The sequence below is a fragment of the Nothobranchius furzeri genome, chromosome 2 (assembly GCF_043380555.1).
Source record: "Nothobranchius furzeri strain GRZ-AD chromosome 2, NfurGRZ-RIMD1, whole genome shotgun sequence".
NCBI lineage: Eukaryota > Metazoa > Chordata > Actinopteri > Cyprinodontiformes > Nothobranchiidae > Nothobranchius > Nothobranchius furzeri.
Genome location: NC_091742.1, coordinates 12,032,284 through 12,059,099, shown reverse-complemented (window position 1 = coordinate 12,059,099; position 26,816 = coordinate 12,032,284). Strand labels below are relative to the sequence as shown.

The window sequence follows — 26,816 nt, the reverse complement described above, 5'->3', positions numbered from 1 at the left end:
CAACAAATGCTGTTGCCTAGCAGACCGAGAGGGCACACACACACACACACACACACACACACACACACACACACACACACACACACACACACACACACACACACACACACACACACACACACACACACACACACACACACACACACACACACACACACACACACACACACACACACACACACACACACACACACACACACACACACACACACACACACACACACACACACACAGGCTCACAACGACATTGTGACATCATATGGTACCAGATAATATTCTAGGGTACCTCTTAGCCAATAGCGATGGCAGATTTAAATTCAAATGCAGTGCAGAGTTTTTACCTGACAACGGCACAACACTGACAGTTTTAGGCGGAAATTTTAAATTTAAACTAAAATGCACTAAAGTGCAAAACTTATAGACTACACGTGTCTGCAGCACTATTAGACACGCATTTATATAGTTTCAGAAAAAAGAAGTTGATTTGGGGGTGACTTGCTCTTAAAGTTCCTATTTTGAGTTGGTTCGTCTTTGCCCTGTTTTTATTGTCAGCTCTGGTTCAACTTTATGAAATTGGTCAGATGCTTAAGTGGAAAAGATTTTAAGAACGCTGCCAAATTCCACAGAAAAACATGAAAAAAGCTCAAAGTCCTCTTAAAAAAAAACTACGAGAAGGTTCATCTCCCTGAATTTCTCCAAACCTTTGTTGAGTGTTGTTTTATGTTGTTCAGCCTCTAAACTAAAAACCTGTTGCCTAATTGTGTAAGTCTCCTTCATGTTGCCAGAACACTTAAGACCTGTCTCCTCACGTTTTCAAGATGTTTCACTTTTTCTTAGGTCTGGTTGTACCCAAACATGTTTTATCCTCTTGTCTTCACAAACATACCTTGGTTCTTAGTTTTCTTTGCTCTGGTATTTATTTTTCACTGGCTATATCCTGTTTCCCTTGATTTGGACTCCCGTGCAGCCTCCTCTTTCCCGTCTGTGCAGGAAGAACTCTGCTGATTGGAAAATCTGTATGTCTGGATGTAACTTTGATCTGTGAAGACAGCTGCATCATTTAGCGAGTCACTTGCATGTTTTTTATTTGTGCATTAATTGACTTGCACACTGTTCCATGCATTCTTTCGCTCTGCCTCTTTTGAGGTCACTGCATCCTGTTTTGTCCACACCATCAAACAGACTTCCACCCATGAAAAAGGACAATAGAGAAAAAAACAGGTTTTGACATAATCACTTTTTGATTAGCCTTGTTTTTAATGCTAATCGTCTATATATTTCATTTTTAACTCTTAATTTTGCTGGAAACATTCAAGTTGGTTTCCTTCCAGCTACTTGTTCAATTCCTAGCCAAGCTGCTGTAAAGAAGCTGATGAAATGTGTCTCTGGTCAAGACTTTTAACTCATTTTGACGCCTCTTAATAGATTTGTGTCACTACAGTAAGGTAATTGTGTTTTTTCCATTATTTATATCAATTTTCTGGCATTTATTAGCCAAATACGCTCGTTTATTAGAGGAATATTCTACCCCTAAGTGAAATTTAGTCTGTGGTCGTATTCCCCAAGGTTAGAAACATGGGGAAAAGCTTTTTTTAAACGGTCTAGTCATTCTCCTAATCTGGCAGAGTTCTGTTTACTTTAGCTTAGCATAAACAGTGTAAATGAATGGTAACTGCTAGCATTTCAATAATTCAAATTCACAAATACACATACTTATGTAAACACATTTGTGGCTACTAGGCTTTTACCCAGTGCAGCTTTTTAAGGAATGAAGCAAGTTTTTATTTTATTTTATTGTTTATTTATTTATTTAATTATGGTTTCAGTCCTACCTATCAGGTCGCACTCAGTTCATTACTATCAAATCCTCCCGCTCACAACCCTCTTCTGTCTCTTCTGGCGTGCCCCAGGGCTCCGTCCTGGGGCCCCTCCTTTTCATTATATACATCCTTCCTCTTGGCAATATTTTCCGCAGATTCAATATTCATTTTCACTGCTTCGCGGATGACACCCAGCTCTATTTGTCCAGTAAGCCAAATTCTGCACTTCCTCCCTCCTCCCTCATCACCTGCCTTCATGAAATAAAATCCTGGTTCAGTTCGAACTTCCTGAAATTGAATACAGACAAAACAGAACTTCTTTTGGTTGGTACCAAGAATACCCTCTCAAAATTTGACAGTTTCTCTCTCACTGTTGATAATACTTCAGTTTCCCCCTCTCCCCAGGTCAAGAGTCAGGGTGTCATCCTAGACAGCACACTATCCTTCCAATCTCATATCAATAGCATCACATGGTCAGCTTATTTCCATCTTCGTAACATTAATCGTCTTCGCCCCTCCCTTGATGTCCACTCTACTTCTATTCTTCTCCATAGTCTGGTTACATCACGTTACGATTATTGCAACCCTCTTCTCTCAGGTCTCCCTCAGAAAACCCTCCGTAAGCTCCAGTTGGTTCAGAATGCAGCAGCACGCATCGTCACTAAAACTCCCATCTCTCATCACATCACCCCCATCCTCAAACAACACCATTGGCTACCAGTGCATACCAGGATTAACTTCCAAGATTCTCCTTCTCACCTTCAAGGCCATCCATAACCTCGCCCCCCACTACCTCACAGATCTCGTTCACATTGTCACCTCGTCCCGTTCCCTCAGGTCCTCCTCCTCCATTCATCTCTCTGTGCCCTCCTTTCGTCTCAGCAGCTTGGGCATCTGGTTGGGATGCCTCCTGAGGAGGTTTTCTGTGGCATTTCTAACCAGGAGGAGACCTAGAAGTCCCAGTGCCGTTGTTTTTTTGTCTGTCCTGGGAATGCCTTAGGATTCTTCCAGAGCCCAAGTATCTGGGGACATGAAGGTCTGGGCATTTTCTGCTTGGACTGCTGCCCCCCAAGACCTGACCTTAGATGAGCAGAAGAACATGGATGGATAAAACTTAAAATTTTATGTAGATTTACTGAAAACATGTCCCAGAGCTTCCATTTTAGACCTAAATATAAAAAGTCAATAAAGGGAACTTGTATGACCCCCGAGGTCATCCGTAGATAGAAGAGGTTACAAGTCTGGATAACTAGATTATTCATGTCTGCTCCGAGTCAGAACCAAGCTCATGTCTGGTTCTCCATAGGAAGCAACATGTCGACCTGGTGAGATTCCACTACTCCAGCGTCACGCCCTTGTGTTCTAAGCAAAGGCAGCTGGCTGTTTGTCTTGTTTATCGAACAGGAAGTGGGGTGGACTGGGTGACTGGGCTCAGTGTTTAGACACTTGGTAACAGAGACCGGCTTGGGCCCAGAGCCCATTGTTCTCATTCTGGCAGCTACAGAGGGTTATTTCTGTTGTTGTTTGGTTAATTCTGTCTGACATTGTGTAGGTCCGCAGCAGAGGAAGGTGTGTGTATGTGTGTGTGTTCCTGTTTCAGATTGTTTTTGGAGGCCAAAACCAGGGAGGAAAATAAAATCAGACCCAACCTTACAGTGTTGGTTTGATGTCTGTGAACCCATAGTTTATTATTTTTTCTGGTGCTGTGTTTTTCAAAACATTCGGCCACCTGGAAGCTTCATAATCATACGTAGAGACAGATTTAGTTAATTTTCACACCTAATATCGAATCTAAGCGTCTCTATGCTAATTGTAATGGCTTTCCTGCTTATTTACATTTCTATTTCCAACTACTCATTTTAAACCCTCCTGAAGTTTAAAAATTATTATTTTTTTATTTAGAGAATCTGTTCACTTAAAGGGACTTTACAGAGTTTTGAATTTTTATGCTCGCGATTGCCCCCTCAGGCCAAAAGCGTAACGGCAGCTTCAATAGTAGGCTCGTGCACGAAGCGCGCATGCTGTACGTGCGAGGACAGGACAACGCACAGCTAATTAAATAATTTGGTTCTGTACCTTTCTCTTCAGCACAGCCGACAAAGGTTTATGATGGGTCAGTCCTCCTGCATGCTCAGATCATTCCCTTCCCTTACTTGAAAAATTGTTCCAAAATGAAAGTTGAACCCACATCTTTTGTTTATCTGTGAATTCAATGCCGTTCGGCGAGTCTCAAATAAAAAATTTGAGCATCTTACTGTAAAAAAAATGCCATTAATGTAAAAAAGAAACTCTAAATAAATTATATTGACACTCCGAATTGAACCCAGAACTTCTGCATGGGAGTCCGATGTCTTACTAGGTGAACTAAAGCGCCAGTGACATCTTTTGGATCTGTAACATTTATATCCTTGATGACAGCTGAAACAACGTTCAAAAAACGGTTCGGAGCAAAAATGGCTATTTTGTTGCTAATTTGCAGGAAATATCTAGAAGAAAGTAGCTAAGGTCCTCAAAAATGTAGCTAAGTTCCATCACTAGGCGTTAGGAACAACGACAAAGTTGCTGAGTTGGCACTACCGCACTCTCTGCTGCTAAAGCTACTGATAGCAAATGCTACGGGCTATGCCTGAGCATGAACGCGCATGAAGCAGCCTGCTCGACCCAAGCAGCTCTCTTTTTCTGTGATTTTACAGAAAAACAGGCAATCACAGTAAAAATGCCAGGGCTCATTCTACAGTACCAGGGCACTGCAGGAGAATGTATGAAGAAGAAATTTATTATTTCTATACATGTTTTGACTGTCAAACTTCCATAATGCCCTTTTAAGTAAAAACAAGCGGACTTCACCCTCCTTTGTCTTTCAGACGAGGAGCTGCTGATCGAGCGCGGCGCTCACACCGGCATGATCAACCCCGGAGATCCCTGGCAGACCATCCTTCACGACGGGCCGGTGGCTCGCCTGACGTATCGCATCCGGGTCCGCTGTGACGAGAACTACTACGGGAACAAGTGTAACAAGCTGTGTGTTCCTCGGGACGACTACTTTGGCCACTATCGCTGTGAGGCCTCTGGGGCTCAGGTGTGCTTGGATGGATGGATGGGGCAGGAGTGCAGGACAGGTAAGCTGACATGTCTGAAAATGTCTTTGAGAGATGTTTTGGACTCGATTCTCGTCTTCTGACGATCTAAAGATGCTCTTGATTATTGTAACGGCTCCCATATTCCTGCCGTGCCTTGCATGTTAAACGCTCTCTGGTCTGCTCAGAATGGCTCGCTCCGATCACAAATTGGGAATATTCAACATGTGTGATTGTCTTACCCAGATATCGCAGCATTTGTAGTGTGCTCCAAATGGGGATTGGAAATAATGGCTTTCTTGGCATCAGAATGTCTTTAAAATTCAAACATCATATGTGAAATCCTCCATAGCACAGAACAAACGAGACCAGAAAATTTTGTAGCCCTGTTGACTTTCGTTGCATGAATTTCTTTGTTCTTCCGGGGACCCATGTTCCGGAAGTAGATGGGCGTGGCTTAGGATCCCTATCACACAAAAGCTACTGTACTTGTAGCAGAATTATTAGCTAGCCGTGCTCAATAACTTGGGTGTTTCTCAATGTCAAGGCGCCTGGCCTTGCGAGGACACTGTCCTTCCTTGGTCAAAGAAAATGGTTAAATGGAACAGGCTTGCATCACGTGACCGCGGCTTCCACGGCGGTCACGTAACATCACGTGACACGGGAGATAACGTTATATTTTACATGCATTAGTTTCAGTATAAATATATGAGCACTTTACTTTTTAAATTGTGTATATATTTGTTAAATATATAAGTGAGTTACTACCCGCTAGCCACCGAAGCTACAACTACTAAGCAACTATCCATAGATGACATCTTTGGATCTAAAAAAAAAAAAAAAAAACCATTTTAAATTAGCTGACTTTCTTTTAAACTTGAAAATTGTCCCCGAAGTAGCTGTTGGCTTCTGATCCGCCGTCCTTTTTGAAAATACCACTGTGTATTCTGGGTAATTTTTGACCAAGGCTAGGCTACAAGACACCTTTCGTGTATCCTCGCTCAGCTAGCTAAATGGCTAACAAACGTAGAACATGAACACTGGAACACGTCATGGCGGCTCCTGATGATGTATCTTCTAGGCAACCGGGGCAGGGCCAAGACATCAAAGCAAGGTTCCGTGGTATTGAGAAACACCCCTTGTTTGTGCTTTTTCTTGGATCAATCATTATCTTTGGTCATTATCGCCACCTTCTGGCTCGGAGTGGGCGTTACCGCAGTATTAATGAAACAAATTCAATTCATTTTCAACATGAAACTAATAGTTTAGTTTAAAAGTAAACATCTCGAGTAAATTCATTTTAGTTTATAGTTCTAGTTTAAATGTCAAGATATTTTTATTCATTCAGTGATTTTTTAAAATTGCGTCTTATTTTTATCGTGTCATAAAGGTTTAATGTGTTGCCGTTGTACAAGTATGGGAAGGTGGATGGTAAACTGTAGAAATGTAGTGTGAGGGGTAAGAGGGAGGAGGGTGAGAAAGGATAGTTGTATGTGTGTGTGTGTGTGTGTGTGGGGGGGGGGGGGTATTTTATGTGGACACTGTAAAGTTTCCTCTGCTATTAATTCTGTCGGGTTGAACTTGTTATGAATGTTAAACCGGATTTTTCTAACCTTCTTTTAAGATCAGATCAAATTTGTCTGTTTCTGTTTCCCAGCGATCTGCAAACAAGGCTGCAACCTGTTGCATGGTGGATGTTCTGTTCCAGGGACATGCGTGTAAGAACTTCATCTTTTTTTTCTTCTTCGGCTCTTCTTTAAAATTTGATTAGGAGAAGTCCTGTTGGTTATTACCTGGCTTATATATGAAGGTCGATTTTCTCCAAGGTTCAACAGATTTACAGAAAATGTCTCTTGTAGATGAACCGAAAGTGTGAGAGGAGTAAAAAAGCTGAATTCCAAGTTTCACCCAGAAGCACCTTTGCCTGTCGAAGCCTGTTGTATTCTGTGTCAGCTTTTCTTTCCCTTGTGGGCATCTCCGCCTCACTTCAGAAGAAAAGGGCAACGCCGCGCCTGACTTCTTGTATTTTTAGCCGCCCAAAATCCTCCTCAGAATACCAAGCGTCTCATTAGCTCTCTGCACCTCGGACCGACGAGAGGAGAGGGAAAATAAAGTCAGCGATGTGCGAATTCGACCACCGCAAACGTGCTGGGAATTGTCAGACCCCCTTCCCCATCCGCATTGCAGTCCTCCTTGAAGGGCAGGGGGCAGGAGAGGAAATGAATATCCCACTGTGTTATTTACATTTCCTAAAGTGGAAATGACAGTTAAATAAAGTGACGCGGAGTGTCCCCGTTGGTCCCTTGTTTCCAGGATGCGGGTACATCCCGTCGTCATCTATGGAAACCCCTCTCCCCCACCTGCCGGATGTAAAGACCCACTCACCCCCACCCCCTGTTATTAGGGAGGAAAAATGGTTGAGCAGAGGAATCGGATGATGAGCGGTTTTGGGAAACTGCTTCCCATTTTTTCTTGCATCCTCTCTCATTCTGCTCGAGCAAACTGCGGCGTATTCACCCGAGACGTCAACAGGAAAGATGACGTGAATAGAGGAGCAGCCATAAAACGTCTTCCTGCAGGAGCATGAATTTAATGACTCCTCGGGGCACACAAAGCTGGCATTAAATCGTTTGCCATCTCTATTCATTCCCTTTATCTCACCACGCCTTTATGGGCTTTGCCGTGTTGAGCCACGGGGTTTTGGTGAACATAAAAGCTGCTACGTGCCTGTTGTTACCCTGCTCCGTTCAGCCTTTTTATTACTCCACATTAAACCTGTTCTGACATATTTTAGGGGCTTGTCCCAGGAATCACCTTGGATTTGCATTGTAACTCATTTCTTTGACATGAGTCTGTATGTTGGAATCCATCTGTAAGCATAAGGATTTGGTGAGTAAACACCACATGAATAGGAGCAAAAATTGAATCACAAATTGCTGCCCTCAACCTGGCGGTGCTGCTACCGTGCCGTCGGAGCTAAACGAATGCAGTAGTACTTCCCTGCTGCCCCTCTCCGCCCGAGAGGCAGCTTTCCAGCATGCTCGGATCTCAGATTGGCGGTGGTGCCGTCTGCAGGGGGCTCAAAATAGCTGTCAATTGACAAGACAGCTGGCTCCACAGCCTTAGAATAGCAGAGTACAGTCCTGAAGCTGCAGGGTTGTGAACATGCGCACAGTTGTCTCCGCCACTTGCTTTGAAGATGTCTACCTCCCTCGTAGCCGCCACTCTTCCACATAAACAGACTCCAGCGTGAGCTGCTGGAAGTATTCTTAACCTCTCCTGCCCTGGAATGTCACCATACTCCGGGATCGGCTGGCAGCGGGCCAAGGGACGTGTGCTCGCAGGAGCAAATAAAATATTTGCTTTTGTTCGAATTTCTGCAGCTGCAACTGAAGAGTTTAGATCTTTTTGCACTTTTTACATCTCGGATTTTTTAAATAAGCTTAAAATAATTACATGTCCTCCTTTTTTTAGACTTTTGTACAATTCCAATTTCACCATATAATAATGCACATTTAGACTTAAAAAAAATCTCTTTAGCTCTTTGAAGCTGGCCAAAAAAAACTAATAAAATACAAAGTCTTCTAAAACAAGGTGCTGTTTCACTAAAAAGCCAGATGTAGTTACAGGCTAATTTGTACTTATTTTTTTGTTTTACAGCTGTAACTACGGATGGCGGGGCCAGTTCTGTGATGAATGTGTACTTCATCCCGGTTGTGTTCACGGGACATGCAACCTCCCCTGGCAATGCAACTGTGAGAGGAACTGGGGTGGCCTGATGTGCGATAAAGGTGTGTTAGCTTCACTTATTGGTTTAGGAACAGCTGCAAAATTTGTAAAAAAAAAAAAAAAAAAAGTACTTCTGAGAGTTGTGGTGACGAAACATATGTTTAGAAACAAATGGTTCTTTAATGAGTTTTTCTGTGTAATTTTTTTTTATTTATCTTCTACATGGCTTCTTCTTAGACTATTTGGAGAAAATGTAACAGGATTGATAAGCTAATGGCTAGCCAGAGTCAGTTTGTTACTGGCATAAAACATCTCAAATCTCCAAACTTTGCAGTTATTTTGGTAGCAATGTAAAGAAATTTCATCTCAATTTGACCGCTGCAATAATCTAAAATGTGCTGCTGATATTTGTGACTTGCTGTTAGCTTATCAATCCTATTGAATTTTCCCTAAATAAGGTCAATTGTTAAGCTCCAACATTTCAAATGGGAATTTCTTATGTTTACATGGAAATACACTAAAACTGTTCTTTTAAAATATGATGGTATGCAAATGAGCTTCATTCAAGCTGCAACGACAAATTTGGAAAAATTCTCTTAAAACATTTTTTCATGCTTGTTAACGTTGTAACATAGTACGGCAATAAATATGTTGTTGAGATTTTCAAAATGTATTAAAGTGGTTCACTTAAATTTGTTTAAAAACCTCCACTAATAACACGTTTTGGACCAAAAGTGAATGAGTTAAACCATCCGGTTGTCGGGCGTGCCGAACCGCCACACTTCCTTGTGTCCTCCATCCGTTATACCCGTTAAACATTTAGCAGCAGAACACCACTGGTGTGAGAGGTTCTCTACTCGGTAATATCAGAGGCTGCTACTGCGTCAACTTTAGGACAAACTACCAGAGAAAAGAAAACACCATTTAAAGTCACAAACAGCGAAAGATGTTTGGATCTAGAAATCGGCGACTGGTGTTTAGCGCTATCTCGTTTCCTCTGGTGTCGTGGGTTTCCTGTTTTGGCAGAAGCATCTCAGGGAAGATACCCGAGGGGGAGGGGTGGTTTCTGTTTCAGTGTTAGCGTTAGCTTTTTTTGTAGATTTGCCATAACCGCTTTAAGTGTGGAAAATGAGGGATTGCAATATTTAGTCACTTTTGATTTGGTTTAGTTTTTTATTCTTGATGTTTAGTTGATGATTTATGTTGGGCTGGACCTTTTATTGGTCAGCTGAAGTCAACAAGTGAAAGTGATTCAGCAGGGATGAGTTTCGGTGACACTCATAACAGATTATTGAGGTTTCTTTAATAAACTATATAAATATGGAAGTAAACCTGGGATCCGTCTTCAAGATTTTGTGCAGAAATAAATGAAAAAAAGTTATTTTCTTTATTTTAGTCACACCAAGAATTTATCTAACTTTTTTGACTTATTGGGCAACTTGAATTGGGTTAATAGAAGGTTTTATGTATTTCTGTCACAAAAAAAAATGAAACTCAAGACTTCCTCTTAGTTTTTTTCTTCCAAGAGCTAATTGATGCTGCCAATCTACAGAGCTGTTAGATTACAACATTTAGGGTGCGTTCAATTTTCCTCGGAAGTCGGAACTAAGAATGACATCACACCCGTTGCCGGAGACGGAGAGGTCGGGATTCCAATATGGCGACGCCCTCAAACTGCTGTTTTAACACAGACGACTCATAAACACACATAAAGCTCATCTTCAAAAAATATTCGAAGAGAGACAAAGACGATCTAAAGCAACACTTTTAGATTGTTCAGCTTGGAGTTGCAGGCGCTACATATAACATTGATTTTAGATGCAATCTTATAAGCGTGTCTTGTAAAATAAACACATTTTAATCAAAACTACTGTTGTTGATATGGAGAGCTGCCATTTTGGATCTCGAAGTCGGGGTTGTGTAAATTTTCCGAGTTTCTGACTGGGAGGCCTGACGTGGGGGTGCGTTTCATTTGATTTTTCCCTTCGGAGGTGGGGATTTCAGAGTTCCGAGGACAAATCGAATCCACCATTAGGGTCTGAATCAGCTCTACTGGCTGGAAACCATCAGCTGGATAGCTTTACTGGCTGTGTGATCTGAGCAGCAGCAGGGACACCCGATCCCCCGACATCCCTTCGTCCCACAGGGCTCTTCGGGGGATGAGAATGGGTCCTCGGATCCCCAGTGGAGACAGATTCCTGCTCATTTATTTACCAGGCTTATGGGCGAGCTGGCATGGAGCTTAGTGCGCAGGCGTCATGTGGGGTTTATCTAGTTTCATTTTCAGAAAAAAACCTGGTTTCCTAGAGCTAGCTTTTAGTAACTGTAAGAGAGGCTGCTCTAAACCGTGGCCACCTGGCTGTATCCGGTAAATACAGTAAAAACGTGCCACAACCGTGGTGGAGAAGACACTTCCTGCCAACGCAGGCAGCTGGTGGTCAACACGGAGCCAAGAATGAGACGGTATTTCTGGGAAATCCCTGGAAAAAGTCACAATGCAAGATGAAGGCTAGAAAGAGTTTGTCAAAGCAAAATGTTCTGATGTCACCATCAGATCTCAATTACTGCGGACGCCACCAGCCGTGTGTCAACGGAGGAACCTGCATGAACACCGAACCAGACGAGTACCACTGCGCCTGTCCTCAAGGCTTCTCTGGGAAAAACTGTGAGATAGGTGGGAGGCCAGTTTTCCTTGGAGCTTTTATTAAAATTAAAATGTGCAGGAAACCTTTCTGAAATGGCCGACTTTTCTGCCTTTTGTCATCAGCTGAGCACGCTTGTGTCTCCGCCCCCTGCGCCAACGGTGGCGTGTGTCACGAGGGTTCATCGGGATACGAGTGCCAGTGTCCGCCAGGCTGGGAGGGTCCAACCTGCACCAGCAGTGAGTGGCTGAAGTCCTTCTATAAATCCTCCTTTCAAATTTAAAAGCATTAAAAGTCACACATATTTGATATTTGCTTCAACAATCCTGATTTAAAGGAATGGATGGTCTTTGGATTTCTGCAAAGGGATAACGTGATGGGCAGATTAAAAGGCATGCAGTATTATCGCCCATGACAAGGATGACTAGGGTGCATTTTTTAGTACAACGCTGTCAGACCACAAAAGGATGCTAGCTTAAATTAAATAAATGCTGTTATTTATTAACAGGTAACTCTTTAAGGCATTACAATCTGTCAGTCCTACTGTTTAAAGTTTTAACTAGAATAGTTAGATTTCTAGTGGACGAAGGCCATATTCCCAGAAAGATGTGAACCAAAAACAAATGAATCAGCTTCCCAAAAGCAATGTTGTCCACTCTATTGTCCAAAGATCGACACCAGATGGTCATAAACGGTCATTTTAGAGCCTGTAAATGTTTGTTTTCCTCAGACCTGGATGAATGTGCCTCCGGCCCGTGTGCGCAGGGTGGAACCTGCATCAACCTAGAGGATGGCTTCGAGTGTGTGTGCCCCCCGCAGTGGGAAGGGAAGACCTGCCAGATCGGTATGTCAACTACAAATTATGTATCCGCTTCCAAAAACGTTTCCCCTCACTTTGTGGTAGAAACTTCAGCATTCCGATTAGATGAGTTCACGAGCGACCGGGTTTGTTTGTGTTGCATTGTTCCGTCTCCATCAAGCGGACGTGACCGGTGTTGAGCCAGGAAATGTCTTATGACCAGTAAACAAAGCTGATGTACTTGTGAGTGTGTGTGCGCACGGGCATGCGTGCACGGTGGGGTCCAAGGCAGGAACGAGATCTCAAGTGTTCCGTGTCAACTTACATGCTCAGATCTCAGTTTACAAGCAGGTATAGACCTCCTGCTTTACCTGGGCATCACTGTGCGTGGAGTGTTGGGTTTCAGAGAGACGGCAGCTGTGGAGGTGTGTGTGTGTGTGTGTGTGTGGGGGGGGGGGGTTGTTGTAGGACAGCCCACTACTGACCCTCCATTCCTACACTTGATTCACGGATGTGGCTGTTTATGAAAGAATTAACTCATTTAGATTGTGTTAAAGGGATTTTTCACTCCTAACTGGAATCTTGTCTGTTGCCGTATTCCCTTTTTCGACCGCTGTTTTATCCGTGCGCCACGCAGCGGTGGATTACAGCGGTGCCTTTTCGTAATGTAGTCCCAAGTCTAAATCGGCTCCTGGAAATCCTTCGTACTACTTCTTACTTTTCACTTGCAGTCGACTATCAGTCGATTATCGAGCTCAGCAGGAATAATTGGTATCACTGAGTAATTCTAATCACTTTTGCACATAAAATGCTAGTTCCTGCTATTGTTTATGCTAAGCTAAAGTAGATGGACTGCTGCCAGACCAGGAGAATTACTGCACTGGTTACAAAATGGCTTTTTCTCACTTATCTAGCTGGGGAATATGGAAATTGACTAAATATCACTTAGGAGTGGAATATCCCTTTAAGTGTCCACCATGTCTGTGATGAGTGCTGTATAAATGTTACTTACTTGCACTCGTGAGAATGAATCCCTTGTGAGTTTTGTTGTGCGGTGAAAAACAGGTATTGCACTCCTGGGATGGAAAAATGAGAGGATTATGAGCCTTACTCATTAATATTCATAATGTGTAAAATCTGTGCCTCTGATTGGCTGACAGCTGTTGGCTAAACTCCTAAAATGTCTTACTTTACAAAAAACTAAGTGTTAAATGAACAGTTGGACTACACCCCCACACTTTCCTTTTCCATCCTGATGGCGATGCATTAAAGAGCTAGCTACAAAACCAATACCATCAAGAGAAGATGCTAGCGGCAGCAGCACTCGCAAAACAAGCTAACAGTTTGAGTTCTGACAAGGCCGATTATCCTTGGTGGGAAAGATGAAAAAAGGTCACTTTAGCATCAACTTAACCTTTAGCCTCCAAATGTGTCACGGTTAAATCCACAAAGGTTTAATGAGCACCATGTTCTGTACCCGATGTTAAAAATGAGGCCTGGTTGTTCCTCTTCTACATGCTTGGATTGTGGGATCTTCACCGACTCCTTATCCGCTGTTTTCCCGGTTTCCTTCCATTGATGGACCCCCTTCTGCCTTCACAGATACAAATGAGTGTGCAGGACAGCCCTGTGTGAACGCTTACTCTTGCAAAAATTTGATTGGTGGATATCACTGCGACTGTTTCCCGGGATGGTCCGGACAAAACTGTGACATCAGTCAGTATTTTTCTTCCCCTCTGAGTCACTTCTTATAGTAACCTCTGCTCCTGGCTCCTCTCCAGAAGCTTCTTCTCTCCTGACCTCACTATTTAGGTGTAGTTTAGCATCCCTTCCTTTCCAACATCTGGTAATCCCTGCAATGCATGCTACCTCACTCCAAGGTCTGTCCAGCTCTGGTTTGGCTTCACTTGTTGCTTTATTCCTTATTTTTAACTTGAGCTGCACATAGATTTACCCATCAGGTGGGTTAGAAATACGTTAGTTTGAAGACTTATTTTTTCTCTTTAGATTTCAACAGCTGCCACGGTCAGTGCCAGAATGGAGCTACCTGCAAGGTATGGTTGATTCTTTTATGATAACCTGCGCTAAGTTGGCAGATTGTGGTTATACTCTGACCTTGTTTTCTTTGGTTTGCAGAAGGGCCCGAGGGGATACCACTGCCAGTGTCCTCCTGGTTTCGTGGGCCCTAACTGTGAGATCCAGAGGAACAAATGCGACAGCCGACCCTGCCAGAATGGCGGCCATTGCCGCGCCGTGTCCGACAGCTTCGTCTGTGAATGTCCAGCAGAGTTTGGTGGCCAGCTGTGTGAGGTGAGACCCGAGCACCTTTGCAAAAGTTGTCCGTCACTCTTTCATCCAGAGAGACACATTTTCCTCTTAAGATTTAAAAAGTGATTCTTGTTTTCAGAAGAATTTCAAAGTTTTTCAAAAATTCTGATTTATTTGTTTCTGGATTATTTAAAAAAAGTAGCCAATCCAGAAATCACATAAAACTTGGATCTGTGTTGCTGCCACTGATCACCCACCTTCTACTGTCTTCATAAACATGGCACATAGGGCTGTAATAGTCTGAAAAGCTGCTTTAGCACAAAGAAAAACTCCTTCAGAACATCTGGAAATGTACTGAGGAAAATGTCTGGCTGCTCAGAACTAAAATCTTATGAACTTTTCATCAGACTAGTTTGTAGGGATGTAAGAAAATATGAATATGGCAATATATCGTGATGTTTTCCTGCGATATTAATATTCAAAAGTCGTATCTAATTTTTGGAAGAATTTTCATGCAAACATTTCTATTTTCTTTACTTTTGGTGCATCTCAAACACCGACCGCTAGTTGGCAGCAGTGTGCCATGGGCTTTGTTTCCACCATTGAAACGTAAATCCCTCTATGGTTCGGATACCTCATGTTAAACTTGTTAAGTATCAGTTTGGACTGTTTATTGAATTTTCCTACAATAAATTCAGTCTAAAAATATCGCTAATATTGTCTGAATGTATTGCAACATATTGTGATATATTGTATTGTGATGCGTATCGTATCGCCATAATTTCACCAATATGCATCCCTACTAGTTTGCATGATGCTAGTTGGTGTGATGTCTGGCACCGTGTTGCTCACACTTGACTCGGCAGCTGATTTTACGTTCTCTGGCATGTTGGGTCAGATCATTGATAATCGCCGAGTCATCAAGCAACCGCCGGGATGCTCATCAGTTGAGTTATGAACAAATGTCTAGCTCTACAAGCCGAGACCTTACCTCTCCGTTCCAAGCCCTCTGTGTATTCTCGCCGAAGCCTTTTGTAAGCGAGTCTGAATGTAGGTTGGGAAACCGACATTTCACTGAGACCTCAAATGTAGGACATCTCTGGTTTGGAGCCAGTCCTGATTTAGGCTCTCTAATATAAATGTGGGCCTGGATTTCTGCCTGCATGCTACCCACGCTCTCGTGCCTGCTACGGCACGATGTACATTCCTGTCCTTTAGTGCCAAAACTACGATGCCTCTGGCATCATATTTCTCTGATAAAGATCTCGTGTTGGGTCATTAGAAATATGATTGTGTCACAGTCGTAATCTCTGCAACATGGCAGTCCAAGTGGGTAAAGAATAGAGAAAGTGAGGTACATTAGCATTCGTAGGGGCAGGTTTACAAAGACAGGTGAATTAATATAAGTGAGGAGCACCCCAGAGTTGAAACAGAATCTTCACCGGAGTCTGGGTTTTCCTACCAGAGCGGAGACACACTTTTTTATAGCCCAGAAAAGGTCTGCGTTGAAACTGTGTAAGGGGAACTTAATACGATGCCAGCTGCTGCTTTGAGGGTTTGAAGATGAAGCTGGAGTGGATGAAGTGTTGATTATATCGCTTGGTCCTTTTATAATATTTTAAATCATTACTAAGGATAAATACAAGACCCCTGGAGGGTGCATGGGATTTTGCCCAACCAGTCTACATGCGTTTTGTGGATTTGGAGAAGGCGTTTGACCGCGTCCCTTGGGGGGCCCTGTGGGGGGTACTCCGGGAGTATGGGGTACCAGGCCCTCTGATACGGGCTGCTGGGTCCCTGTATGACCGGCATCAGAGTCTGGTTCGCATTGCCGGCAGTAAGTCGGGCTTGTTCCCAGTGAGAGTTGGACTCCGCCAAGGCTACCCTTTGTCACCGATTCTGTTCATAACCTTTATGGACACATAAATTGGGCACAGCCAAGGTATGGAGGGCATTCGTTTTGGTGGCCTGAGGATCAGGTCTCTGCTTTTTGCAGATGATTTGGTCCTGCTGGCTTCATCAGAATGTGATCTGCAGCTTTCGATGGAGCAGTTTGCAGCCGAGTGTGAAGCAGCTGGGATGAGAATCAGCTCCTCTAAATCTGAGTCCATGGTCTTGATTCGGAAAAGGGTAGAATGCCTTCTCCGGGTCAGGGATGAGGTCCTGCCCCAAGTGGAGGAGTTTAAGTATCTCGGGGTCTTGTTCACAAGTGAGGGAAGACTGGAGCGTGAGATCGATAGGCGGATTGGTGCTGCATCTGCAGTGATGTGGGCGTTGTACCGGTCTGTCGTGGTGAAGAGAGAGCTGAGTCAGAAGGTGAAACTCTCGACTTACCGGTCGATCTACGTTGCTACCCTCACCTATGGTCATGAGCTTTGGTAGTGACCGAAAGAACGAGATCGCGGATAAAAGCGGCCGAAATGAGTTTTCTCCGAAGAGTGGCTGGGCTCTCCCTTAGAGGTAGGGTGAGAAGCTTGGTCATTCGGAAGAGGCTCGGAGTAGACCCGCTGCTCCTCCATATCGAGAGGAGCCAGTTGAGGTGGCTCGGGCATCTGGTCAGGATGCCTCCTGGATGCCTCCCTGGTGAGGTTTTCTGGGCACGTCCAACCGGGAGGAGACCTAAAGGTAGACCCAGGACACGGTGGAGGGACTATGTCTCTCACCTGGCCAGGGAACGCCTTGGGATTCCCCTGGAGGAGCTGGCCCAAGTGGCTGGGGAGAGGGAAGTCTGGGCCTCTCACCTTAGGCTACTGCCCCCATGACCCGACTCCGGATAAGCGGATGAAAATGGATGGATGGATGGATGGATGGACTAAGGATAAATATTATGGGACATTCCCATCTGTACCGGGTCGGCCCCAGCCTGGCCCGGTTGATTCCACACATCCTTGTCTTAAGCCCATGTGGGCTGATTCTACCCACCAATCAGAGGCTTGCTCTAATGGAAGGTGTGAATTTGCTGTCAGCAGTGGGTGTGTTGGCCCTGGTCGGCCTGAAGCAGACCCCCTCGAGAAGAGGGCTGAGAATGAGCCTTGGTTGGCCCGGAAAAATACCAGGCCACCCAGATATGTAAACAACCTACGCTACCCGGCCCGGACCGACCCGGTACAGATGGGAATGGCCCATTAGTAACACACTTTTTAATGATTAGATGATTTACTTCTCTCTCACGTTTTTATGCATCACATCTGGAAAATCTGAGAGATAAGGAAGTGGACGAACGTTCAGAATCGGTTCGATAAATGAGGATCAAATCGTTCCTGAAGAAAATCTGTACCGGATCAGTCGTCCAGGAGACTATTGATGTCCATCAGGAAGGCATTTTCAGCGAGATTTGATGCTTCTTTTGGAGCTAAGAAGATGTGGTTGTGTAATTTGGTGGTTGAGCCGTTTCATTGTGGTCTCTTTACTGCCGAGTTAAACGGTTGTCTTTGTGTTTTAACATCCAACCTTCACCAAAGTCCCAGTCTGTTAGAGCAGCAGATGGCTATACAGTTTGCTGTTTGTTGACAGAGCCAAAGTCTGAGAATTGCTACTGCATTAGGATGATTGTGTGGAGTAAATTTGCTCAGTGGATGAAGTTTAGATCTTAAGGCCTTACCTAGAAATCTGGATAAATGGTAGCAGTAGCTAAAGATGTAGCTGAGCAGGTCGACCTAGCCGTGCTCCACTCAGAGTTTACAAACGCATCAGAAAACCAAAGAATGGCCCTAAAAAGACAAATCAGTTTTTTAAATGCCTTTAAACACGTTAGGTGAACCGGTTCTAATCAAGCTGAAGCTCCCAGATATTGCGGTATCCGAACTCTGCGTGCAGGGTCAGCCGAACAGAGCCGATTGGACACTCGCCTCCCGAAAGTGTCGAGACTGCAGAAGCAGTCATCTAATAATGTCATCGTTTTCAAGAAGAAGCAAATGCATCCTTTTTTCAGAGTGCATAGCGGAATGTCCCATTGACTGATTTTATACAGAATTTAGCAGAAAACAAGGCGGACTTGGGTTTTGGCTGGGGCCAGTTTAAGATCAGCCTATCATAAAACATCTGGAAGCATTTTTAATCTTCACCTCTAAATGCACCTTTGCACAAAACATTGAAATAAGTTTACAAGACAGAACAAAACACAACTTCTATGTAACTACTATAGGACTCGTGATTGGTTGATGACATGTTAAGGATTGTATTAATTGTAACGAGCGTAGTTTCAGCTCTAAAATCGCTTGAATAATCTGCAAGAATTTAGTATTTAGTGGTGTGGTCGGTGCCGGCTGTAAAATGAGCTAAGATGTTCTGACCACACACCCAGATGCTGAGGAAAGAGGCGTCTGGCATTTTTGGTAAAATAAACCGTATGACCACTAATTCCTGCTCCCTGTTGCCCTGCTAACCTCCCTTGTTCACCACCTTAAAAGGCTACGGGTGCAACCCAAAGTTTACGCACAGTAGTCCTCCGTTTACACAAACTGAAAGCTTTTTCTCTCTAAACTCTGCATTGCAGTATTTTGAAACGGCAAGACTTCACAGAGGCGTCTGGCTGCTGGGGTGATTTATCTTTATTATGTTTATTGTGGCTCGACCACAGTTGGTATTTCCACTCATGATGAGTTATCTTTTCTCTTTCAGTGCGGCCTTCTTGCTCTCTCCGCTCAACAGTGATTCTTCTCTTTAAATAATCTCGCCAGATTAAACTGGCCAGAGATGTAAAGGCGTGGATTCCCTCGATGAGCGTAGCGACAGTTTCTGAGGCCTACTTTGTCTTCTTACCTTTGGTTTGTTCAGAACAGCAGCGCGGGCTTTAACCCGCTAAGCTGCTCATCTATGTGCACTTTAGCCCTCCTTTCTTCATTGTTCCTTTGGGTTCACTTGCTTCACTGTCTTGGTTGCCTTCAACAATAGCTTTCTTTTTTCTTTATTGTGCAACGATGATGTGTTGAAATAAAGAAACCCTGTTGAGATGCCTGTGTGTAAATCGCTGCAGCCCCCAACATTTGGTGGTTTATTATGAGCGATGAGTGTTTATGAGTAGAAACGCCTTAATGTGGATGACTGTTGCACGCTGGATCTTTAGCATAGTGAGTTTTCTAAGGTCAGGACACACTGGAGGCTTGCAGGATAATTTGCAAAATACTTGTGAAAACAAATTAATGTTAAACATTATAAATTGTTTTAGTGTGGTGACCGTTTATGCAGTAAATAGGTTCCATTTCTGATTTATTTTCCTTTCAGATTATTATTAATTAGTGTCTCATTTTCTCAGTTTTTCCTCATTTTATTTAGCAGGACTGAATTGGTACGTAGAAATAGGAATTTCCAAGTTCCTAGTTAGAATGTTTTTATAATAGTTGGCGTTGTGACTCTGAATTATATTCAAAAATACTTTATTAATCCCAGAGGGAAATTGATTGCTGTAGTAGCTCAGAATAATAATAATAATCAAGTCATCAAAGAGTTATTGTATATTACAATGGCTGTTGGCAGGAAGGATCTCCAGTAGCGGTCAGTGTTGCAGCGAAACTGAAGAAGCCTCTGACTGAAGACACTCTTCTGTTGTCAGACAGTCTTGTGAAGAGAATGCTCAGGGTTGTCCATCATTTTCAAATTTTTGAAGGCGGCGTCGCGACTCTGAAGGCGGCGTCGCGACTCTGAAGGCGGCGTCGCGACTCTGAAGGCGGCGTTGGGACTCTGAAGGCGGCGTTGGGACTCTGAAGGCGGCGTTGCGACTCTGAAGGCGGCGTTGCGACTCTGAAGGCGGCGTTGCGACTCTGAAGGCGGCGTTGCGACTCTGAAGGCGGCGTTGCGACTCTGAAGGCGGCGTTGGGACTCTGAAGGCGGCGTTGGGACTCTGAAGGCGACGTTGGGACTCTGAAGGCGGCGTTGGGACTCTGAAGGCGGCGTTGGGACTAAAAGTTAAAAATTCCTTAAATGCATCTTCCTTGATTGGGAAAGTTTCCACTGCTGCTATTTGAAATGCTCTATTCCTATTTCTGTATTTTTGTATCTCACGTGCAGTTTGATCCAGCCACTGGTTAGCATGTTGCTACATGGCTTGAATGCAGAGAAATTCACTGCATTTCCTGGTTTCTGAGCAAAGCAATGTGGAACGTCATTAGGTGCGTTTCCATTGCAGGAACTTCAGGGTAAATTTACAGCCATCTAGGGCCGTTTTCAGGAGCCTTCTGAGTACTTGATCAGGGGTAGGTACGGAGTGGCCCAGTAAATGGCCCAGTGCAGTTAGTGGGCGGGAACGTTGCTGATTGGTTGTTTTGGTCGGGAATGATGTTCTGTTAAATGCTTTTGGCGCGTTCTGTGTGATCGCATCAATTGGTGACGTAAAAACGCAGCCGTCCTAATGTGCCGAGGTTTTAACTGCCATGTCTCCATTTACGGTAAAGAAATCGCTAAGAAGAACGGGTCTTCGGATCGCCCGGTCAATTTCACTTTCGCTGCATTTACCCCGACGTTCCTGTAAAGGAAACGCATCAATTAACTTGTCAGACGTCTTTCTCAAATCCAAATTCAGATTCCGGTGGTAACTGGAATGCAGCACAAGCTGCCTCTACCCACTTAGTTTACTACCGATCCTGACTTGAGAGCTTTTATTCAGTTTGACCTTTAACAATCTTCTTTCCGTCTGCCATAGATCTCTAACTGGGCTTCCTCAGATTCCTGTGATCCCGACCCCTGCAAGAACGGGGCCACGTGCCACAGCATGGACCAGGACTTCTACTGCGCCTGTCCCGAAGGCTTCGAGGGAAAGATGTGCGAGCGACACAAAGACGACTGCCAAGCGACGCCATGCCAAGGTGTGTGTGATGACTCGCCGAGCTAAAATACTTTTGAACAAATGAATCTACAGAGGGAATTGCATAAAACTTTTTTGCCCTTTCAGTTATTGACAGCTGCACCGTTGCTATAGCAACCAACGATTCGGCCGGCGAGCAGCATGTTCCCTCAAATGTCTGTGGTCCACGAGGGCTCTGCATCAGCCACCCTGCAGGAAACTTCAGCTGCGTCTGTGATCCAGGCTTCAGTGGCATCTACTGCCATGAAAGTAGGTGGAGTCACGTTCTGGTGCTGAGTAACGAAACTCTCAGCACAAGCTGGAAGTGAAATGGAATAGAAAACTTTTCTTAATAAGTCATTCTGCTTCGTCGTCTCTCAGACATCAACGACTGCATCAGCAACCCCTGCGGAAATGGAGGAACCTGCATCGACCGCATCAACACCTTCCAGTGCTTCTGTCCGGACGGCTGGGAGGGTCAGCTCTGTGACCTCAGTGAGTTCTTCAGCCCTCCTACGACTGTCTGCAAACATTTCCCGCGTTTGGATCATGTCTGCATGCCTAGGGTGGAGCTCCTGCTTTCATCGTCCTTAATCTGTTTGCACGGCGAGGAGGCAGTTTATGGAATCGGAGATTGAGTCCCCTTCCTCTGTTCCCTCAGATGTCAACGAGTGCGGACACAACCCCTGTAAAAATGGCGGACGCTGCGTCGACCTGGTGAACGACTTCTACTGCGAATGCACAGATAACTGGAAGGGCAAGACCTGCCATTCCCGTGAGTTACGCCAACTCGGCGTTAATGTGTCAGTTTACATCTGCAGAATTTAGCTCCGCGGTGCATCTCATCACATCCATTCTGATCCAGTTATTATGACTAAAGGAACAATTCAGGGGATAGCTAGTATCTCACTGGGCTGCAAATGTGCATTTTTAGTTAGAATTGCCCTGAAATGATGCTCACGACACTTTAGCATGTGTTCAAACTGCAAATAAATAGTGAAGTTTGCATGACTTTTCAACAGATGTCTTGCATCGTCTCCATTTAGTCACAAAGTATAGAGCGGGTGTCTGAAATGAGCCAGCCTGCTGATTAGATGTTGTTTGTTGGGGCCAGGTGAGAACCAGTGTGATGAGACCACCTGCAGTAATGGTGGCACCTGCTACGACCATGGTGATGCCTTCCGCTGCTCCTGCCCACCTGGCTGGGGAGGAAACACGTGCAACACAGGTGAGACGGTTTATGGCGGAACCGATTTCCTCGGCGCTCTTTGGGCGGCTTGTAATTGAAGTTTGTTCTATTTAAGGTTAAACAAGTAAGGAATGTGGAGAATTGAAATTATCCAGCTGTTTTTGTTTTGGGGCGTTGGATGCATAAATCTGTCGCTTTGCACAAACTTGTCCATAAATGGTGATCGCTGTGGCTAATTTGTAGTTTTGGATTTCATCAGCAACTGTGGAGAACTCTTGCATTACTTGTAGCATTGATTCAGAACATTTCTGTGGAAGTCATCAAGCCTGTACTTTGGATTGTTGTATCTGGTTTCTCGTGAGTTTCTTTGTAGTTTTTGATTTGTCATGCACCCTTCTGGTTGTTGACATTACTGCTTTTGGGCGGTTTTTTGCAGCCAAGAACAGCACATGTGCCTCTAGTCCATGTTCCAACGGTGGGACGTGTGTCGGAGGAGGAGACACCTTCTCCTGCATCTGCAAGGAGGGCTGGGAGGGCCCCACCTGTCAACAAAGTTGGTCCCCCTGCACAGATTTTAATGCAACTATGGGAAATGATCCTTTTTCCTTTTATTTAATCACATATGCAAAAAAGTGTGTGTGTGTGTGTGTGTGTGTGTGTGTGTGTGTGTGTGTGTGTGTGTGTGTGTGTGTGTGTGTGTGTGTGTGTGTGTGTGTGTGTGTGTGTGTGTGTGTGTGTGTGTGTGTGTGTGTGTGTGTGTGTGTGTGTGTGTGTGTGTGTGTGTGTGTGTGTGTGTGTGTGTGTGTGTGTGTGTGTGTGTGTGTGTATTAATAACTTTGTTTATTAATGTGCATTTCATTCTAATTAAATTGCTCAATTAACCTTTTTTCTGCAACAGACACAGATGACTGCAATCCTCACCCATGGTAGGTAACTTTTATTTGTACCTTTTCAGAGATTTACACATCTGCATGTTTCCATGCCTCCTCATCTCCACACTTTACTTGTACCTCACCGGCTGGAGGGGTGTCAGGCCATGAAAGCCCCCGTGGAAGTTCTCTTTAAATCAAGCCTCAAAGGGGAGGGAATACGGAGAGGTGGGAGTTTAGTAGGGAGGACAAGAGACCCATCGACCCTGTGGTGAATGCATGTGGGGGGGTGAGGTTGAGTGTTAGAGGGGGGTGTACGTGTCTATTCTTCCCGTGCGACCTGGGGGGGGGGAGAGCTTGGCTTTGAGGAGGTATGGAAGGGAGGCATGATGAGAGGAGGGGAGGGGCGGGACCAGACACGCCTATTAGCATCTGAAAGGTGGAGGCTGGTATTGATGAGCTGAATTGAGCTCTGTGACCAACACACACACACACACACACACACACACACACACACACACTCATCTATTTATTTGATTTCTTCCCTCCTGTAGTTATAATGGTGGCATCTGTGTGGATGGAGTCAACTGGTTCCGCTGTGAGTGTGCTCCTGGTTTCGCCGGACCCGACTGCAGAATCAGTGAGTTACTTGCCAACATAAACTACATATTCTGATTAAAAAAAAAAAAAAGCCTTCATGTCTTTATTGCATCTGTAAAACGTACGCCGATGGATTGATGGAGCGTCAGAGTTTGGTTTAAAAGTAAAGATGAGAACTAGATGGACACATTGACACCTAAATGCAAGCCCTCTGCCCTTGGTCATTGTTCTTTGACCCCTCAGGGGTCAGAGGTCGTCCCTCCTCCATACTCACACAGTCACACTTTCACACACTGAAGACAAATTACCCAGTGACCCTGAAATTCTTTTTCTGTTCCTTTGTTTTGACCGGATAGCGCTCACCTTTGTAGTTCTACTAGAATATGAGAATTCTCCTCCAGACCTTGGTTTCATGATAATGAGGACAACGATGACCGAAGGTTCCTAGAGGGTTTAAACCTCCTGCAGAGGAAGAGTCGCAGCAATATCAGAATTAGTTTAGCGGTTACAGATCTTTTATTTGGTCTCAGAGTCTTTATAGAATTTGTCACCTTAATGTCTCAGATGCTGCTTGAAGGAAAAAACCCTTGTTTTCTCTGTCAGTCTGATTGGTGCATCATGGTTCACATGGTTGCATTGCTGCAATGAGTGCGTTGTGAATGACTCTCGGCTGTTGCATGAAATTATGGTTCAAAATCTGTGAAGTTGTCTGAAATACAGCAATCTGTTTTCTAAGGCTAATTAACTGCAGCGCCTAATTTAATTAGACCTGCTCCGAAAGACCCTCAGTTCCAGCAGAGACTCTATAGGGCTGCACGACATGGAAAACCATCATTTAGCAAATTCATTTATCTTTTGCAACATGGGACAAAATCAACTTTTTGCCAATGTGTCAGAGGTCCCATCCCCAATTCTCCTGTGTGCAGCATGAACCAATTACAGCTCAGTATATAGTCTGATGTATCATTTAGCCAATGAGATTTGGGAAGCAATGATATCTCACACGATCTACTCTAAGAATGATTGTGATTGGTGGATCGCTGCATGTCGGGTACAACTTGACATTTGATGGGAACAGGAGTTAATTTGCATCGGACATCGCAGCAGGACCTGTGATGTCACCATGGTAACGTACGTTGTGATGTTGGTGCTCAAACGTAACATCAAGCTGCTGCTTGTAGTCGTTTCATTAATGTGTCTCATGAGACATTTTCCCAAAGAGGGTTTTTCCAACTATTATTTGTAACCTTTGTTTAAAACCTGTAATTTTTTTTAATTTTTTTTAAATATCTTATTTTGTTCTTAAAAAACAAAATAAAACAAAAAATGAACAAACTCCTTACAATCAACTTAATGAAAAGGAGCAGATAGAAGAAAATCTTATATATAATCTGCCCACCTCACAGTTAAATCAATAATAAATAAAATGTGTTTAACTGCAGACTAATATGTCAGTAATTTACAACAAATATTAATTTACTGTTCATACATCTACAATTCAATGAGGGGTAAACGGTAATAAATAAATCAGAAAAGAACAAAACCAATCAAGATGGTTTAAAAACACTGTAAAACAATATAAGAAAATATAAACAATGTCATTGATTTTGCTTCTTTCAATTCTAACTCCATATTGTTCCAGAAACCGTCTCCATACACAGAAATGCATCTCTCCAACACTTTGGTTCTGAATCTTGGTTTTATACATATCTCACATCCTTTTGTCTTTATTCAAATTTTGTTTCGATATTTCTTGGATAACATTTCATATGAGCTTTGTAAAATAATCTTAGAATGCTGTAATCAACTAGATCATTACATTTTAATATTTGTAACTTGGCAAATAAAGGACGGGTTGGAGCGCTGATACTTATTCTTTTTTGTAAAATCAAAACTGGATTAGTGTATGCTTTATATGTAGTTCCCCAGATTTCGATGCAATAAGCCATACAGTATATGGAACAGAGTATTATATATTAGACATAATGATTAACTAGTCAAAGACTCCTTTACTTTGTGTAATTTAGCAATCGATTTTGCCATTTTTGTTTATATACCATTAATATGATGCTTCCAGGGAGTATTTTCATCAATAATGGCCCCTAAAAACATTTATTTCCCTCACTCTTATCACTGATAATGCCTTCTATAGCCAGTGGCGTATCCATATTTATTCCTCTTTGACTAAATACCGTAAAATTAGTTTTTTTCAAGATTTAGGGATAGTTTGTTTACCTTAAACCGCTGTTTGAGTTTTCCTGGTTAAATCTGAGTCACTTCTCTCATACGCTCTATATTATCACTTGCATAGGAAAACGTGCCATCTGCTAATTAAATACATTTCAGCATTTAGATACATTTGTAATGTCATTAATATACAAGTTAAAAAGTTTCGGACCTAGAACAGACCCCTGAGGTACCCCACACTTTGCATGTATCTGATTTTACATTATTTATCTGAACATATTGTAGTCTATTCTTTCAATAACTTGTGATCCAATCAAGAGCTACTCTCACCATTTTTAAAATAAAAATGGTGAGAGCCAGTTTTGCACTGAAATCTAAAAAGGTAATATTTAAACGACTGGTTCACCAACAGCAGGAATTAGCTTAGTCACAAATGCCCTTAAATGTAAACCGGCCAAGCCATTACTTGTGTTGAAGTAAAATTGGATGCTTTCTTCTCTCCACAGACATAAACGAGTGCCAGTCTTCTCCCTGTGCCTATGGAGCCACCTGTGTGGACGAGATCAACGGCTTCCGTTGCATCTGTCCTCTTGGTAGATCAGGATCACGATGCCAAGAATGTAAATCTTATTTCTTGCCTTCATCTAAGGATTCAAAATAATTTACCATTGATTTATTTTAACACCACCAACACCCTGTTTAAAAAGCTCAACGTGACCTTTTGTTTGTTTGTAGTCATTGGCATTGGCAAACCTTGCCACTATGCTGGTCTGCAGTTTCCCCACGGCAGCCAGTGGGAGGAGGAGTGCAACAACTGCCACTGCTTCAATGGCAAAGTGCACTGCACAAAGGTAACCG

The 26,816-nt window shown here is 43.5% G+C and overlaps 1 protein-coding gene across 2 annotated transcripts in view; it reads left to right on the top strand.

Moving 5' to 3' along the window:
• Window positions 1-26,816, top strand: part of jag2b (jagged canonical Notch ligand 2b) — a 50,603-nt gene that overhangs the window by 17,875 nt on the left and 5,912 nt on the right. Inside the window, exons 4-22 of one of the 2 annotated variants that reach the window (XM_015947643.3) lie at window positions 4,685-4,939; window positions 6,555-6,615; window positions 8,558-8,688; window positions 11,181-11,300; window positions 11,394-11,507; window positions 11,999-12,112; window positions 13,670-13,783; window positions 14,075-14,121; window positions 14,204-14,377; window positions 20,973-21,135; window positions 21,222-21,383; window positions 21,495-21,608; window positions 21,775-21,888; window positions 22,228-22,341; window positions 22,739-22,855; window positions 23,201-23,228; window positions 23,726-23,811; window positions 26,465-26,578; window positions 26,694-26,809. In XM_015947643.3, the coding sequence (XP_015803129.3) occupies window positions 4,685-4,939; window positions 6,555-6,615; window positions 8,558-8,688; window positions 11,181-11,300; window positions 11,394-11,507; window positions 11,999-12,112; window positions 13,670-13,783; window positions 14,075-14,121; window positions 14,204-14,377; window positions 20,973-21,135; window positions 21,222-21,383; window positions 21,495-21,608; window positions 21,775-21,888; window positions 22,228-22,341; window positions 22,739-22,855; window positions 23,201-23,228; window positions 23,726-23,811; window positions 26,465-26,578; window positions 26,694-26,809 (2,258 nt within the window). The remainder of the gene's footprint in view (window positions 1-4,684; window positions 4,940-6,554; window positions 6,616-8,557; window positions 8,689-11,180; window positions 11,301-11,393; window positions 11,508-11,998; window positions 12,113-13,669; window positions 13,784-14,074; window positions 14,122-14,203; window positions 14,378-20,972; window positions 21,136-21,221; window positions 21,384-21,494; window positions 21,609-21,774; window positions 21,889-22,227; window positions 22,342-22,738; window positions 22,856-23,200; window positions 23,229-23,725; window positions 23,812-26,464; window positions 26,579-26,693; window positions 26,810-26,816) is intronic. The other variant, XM_015947644.3, reaches the window with a different exon arrangement.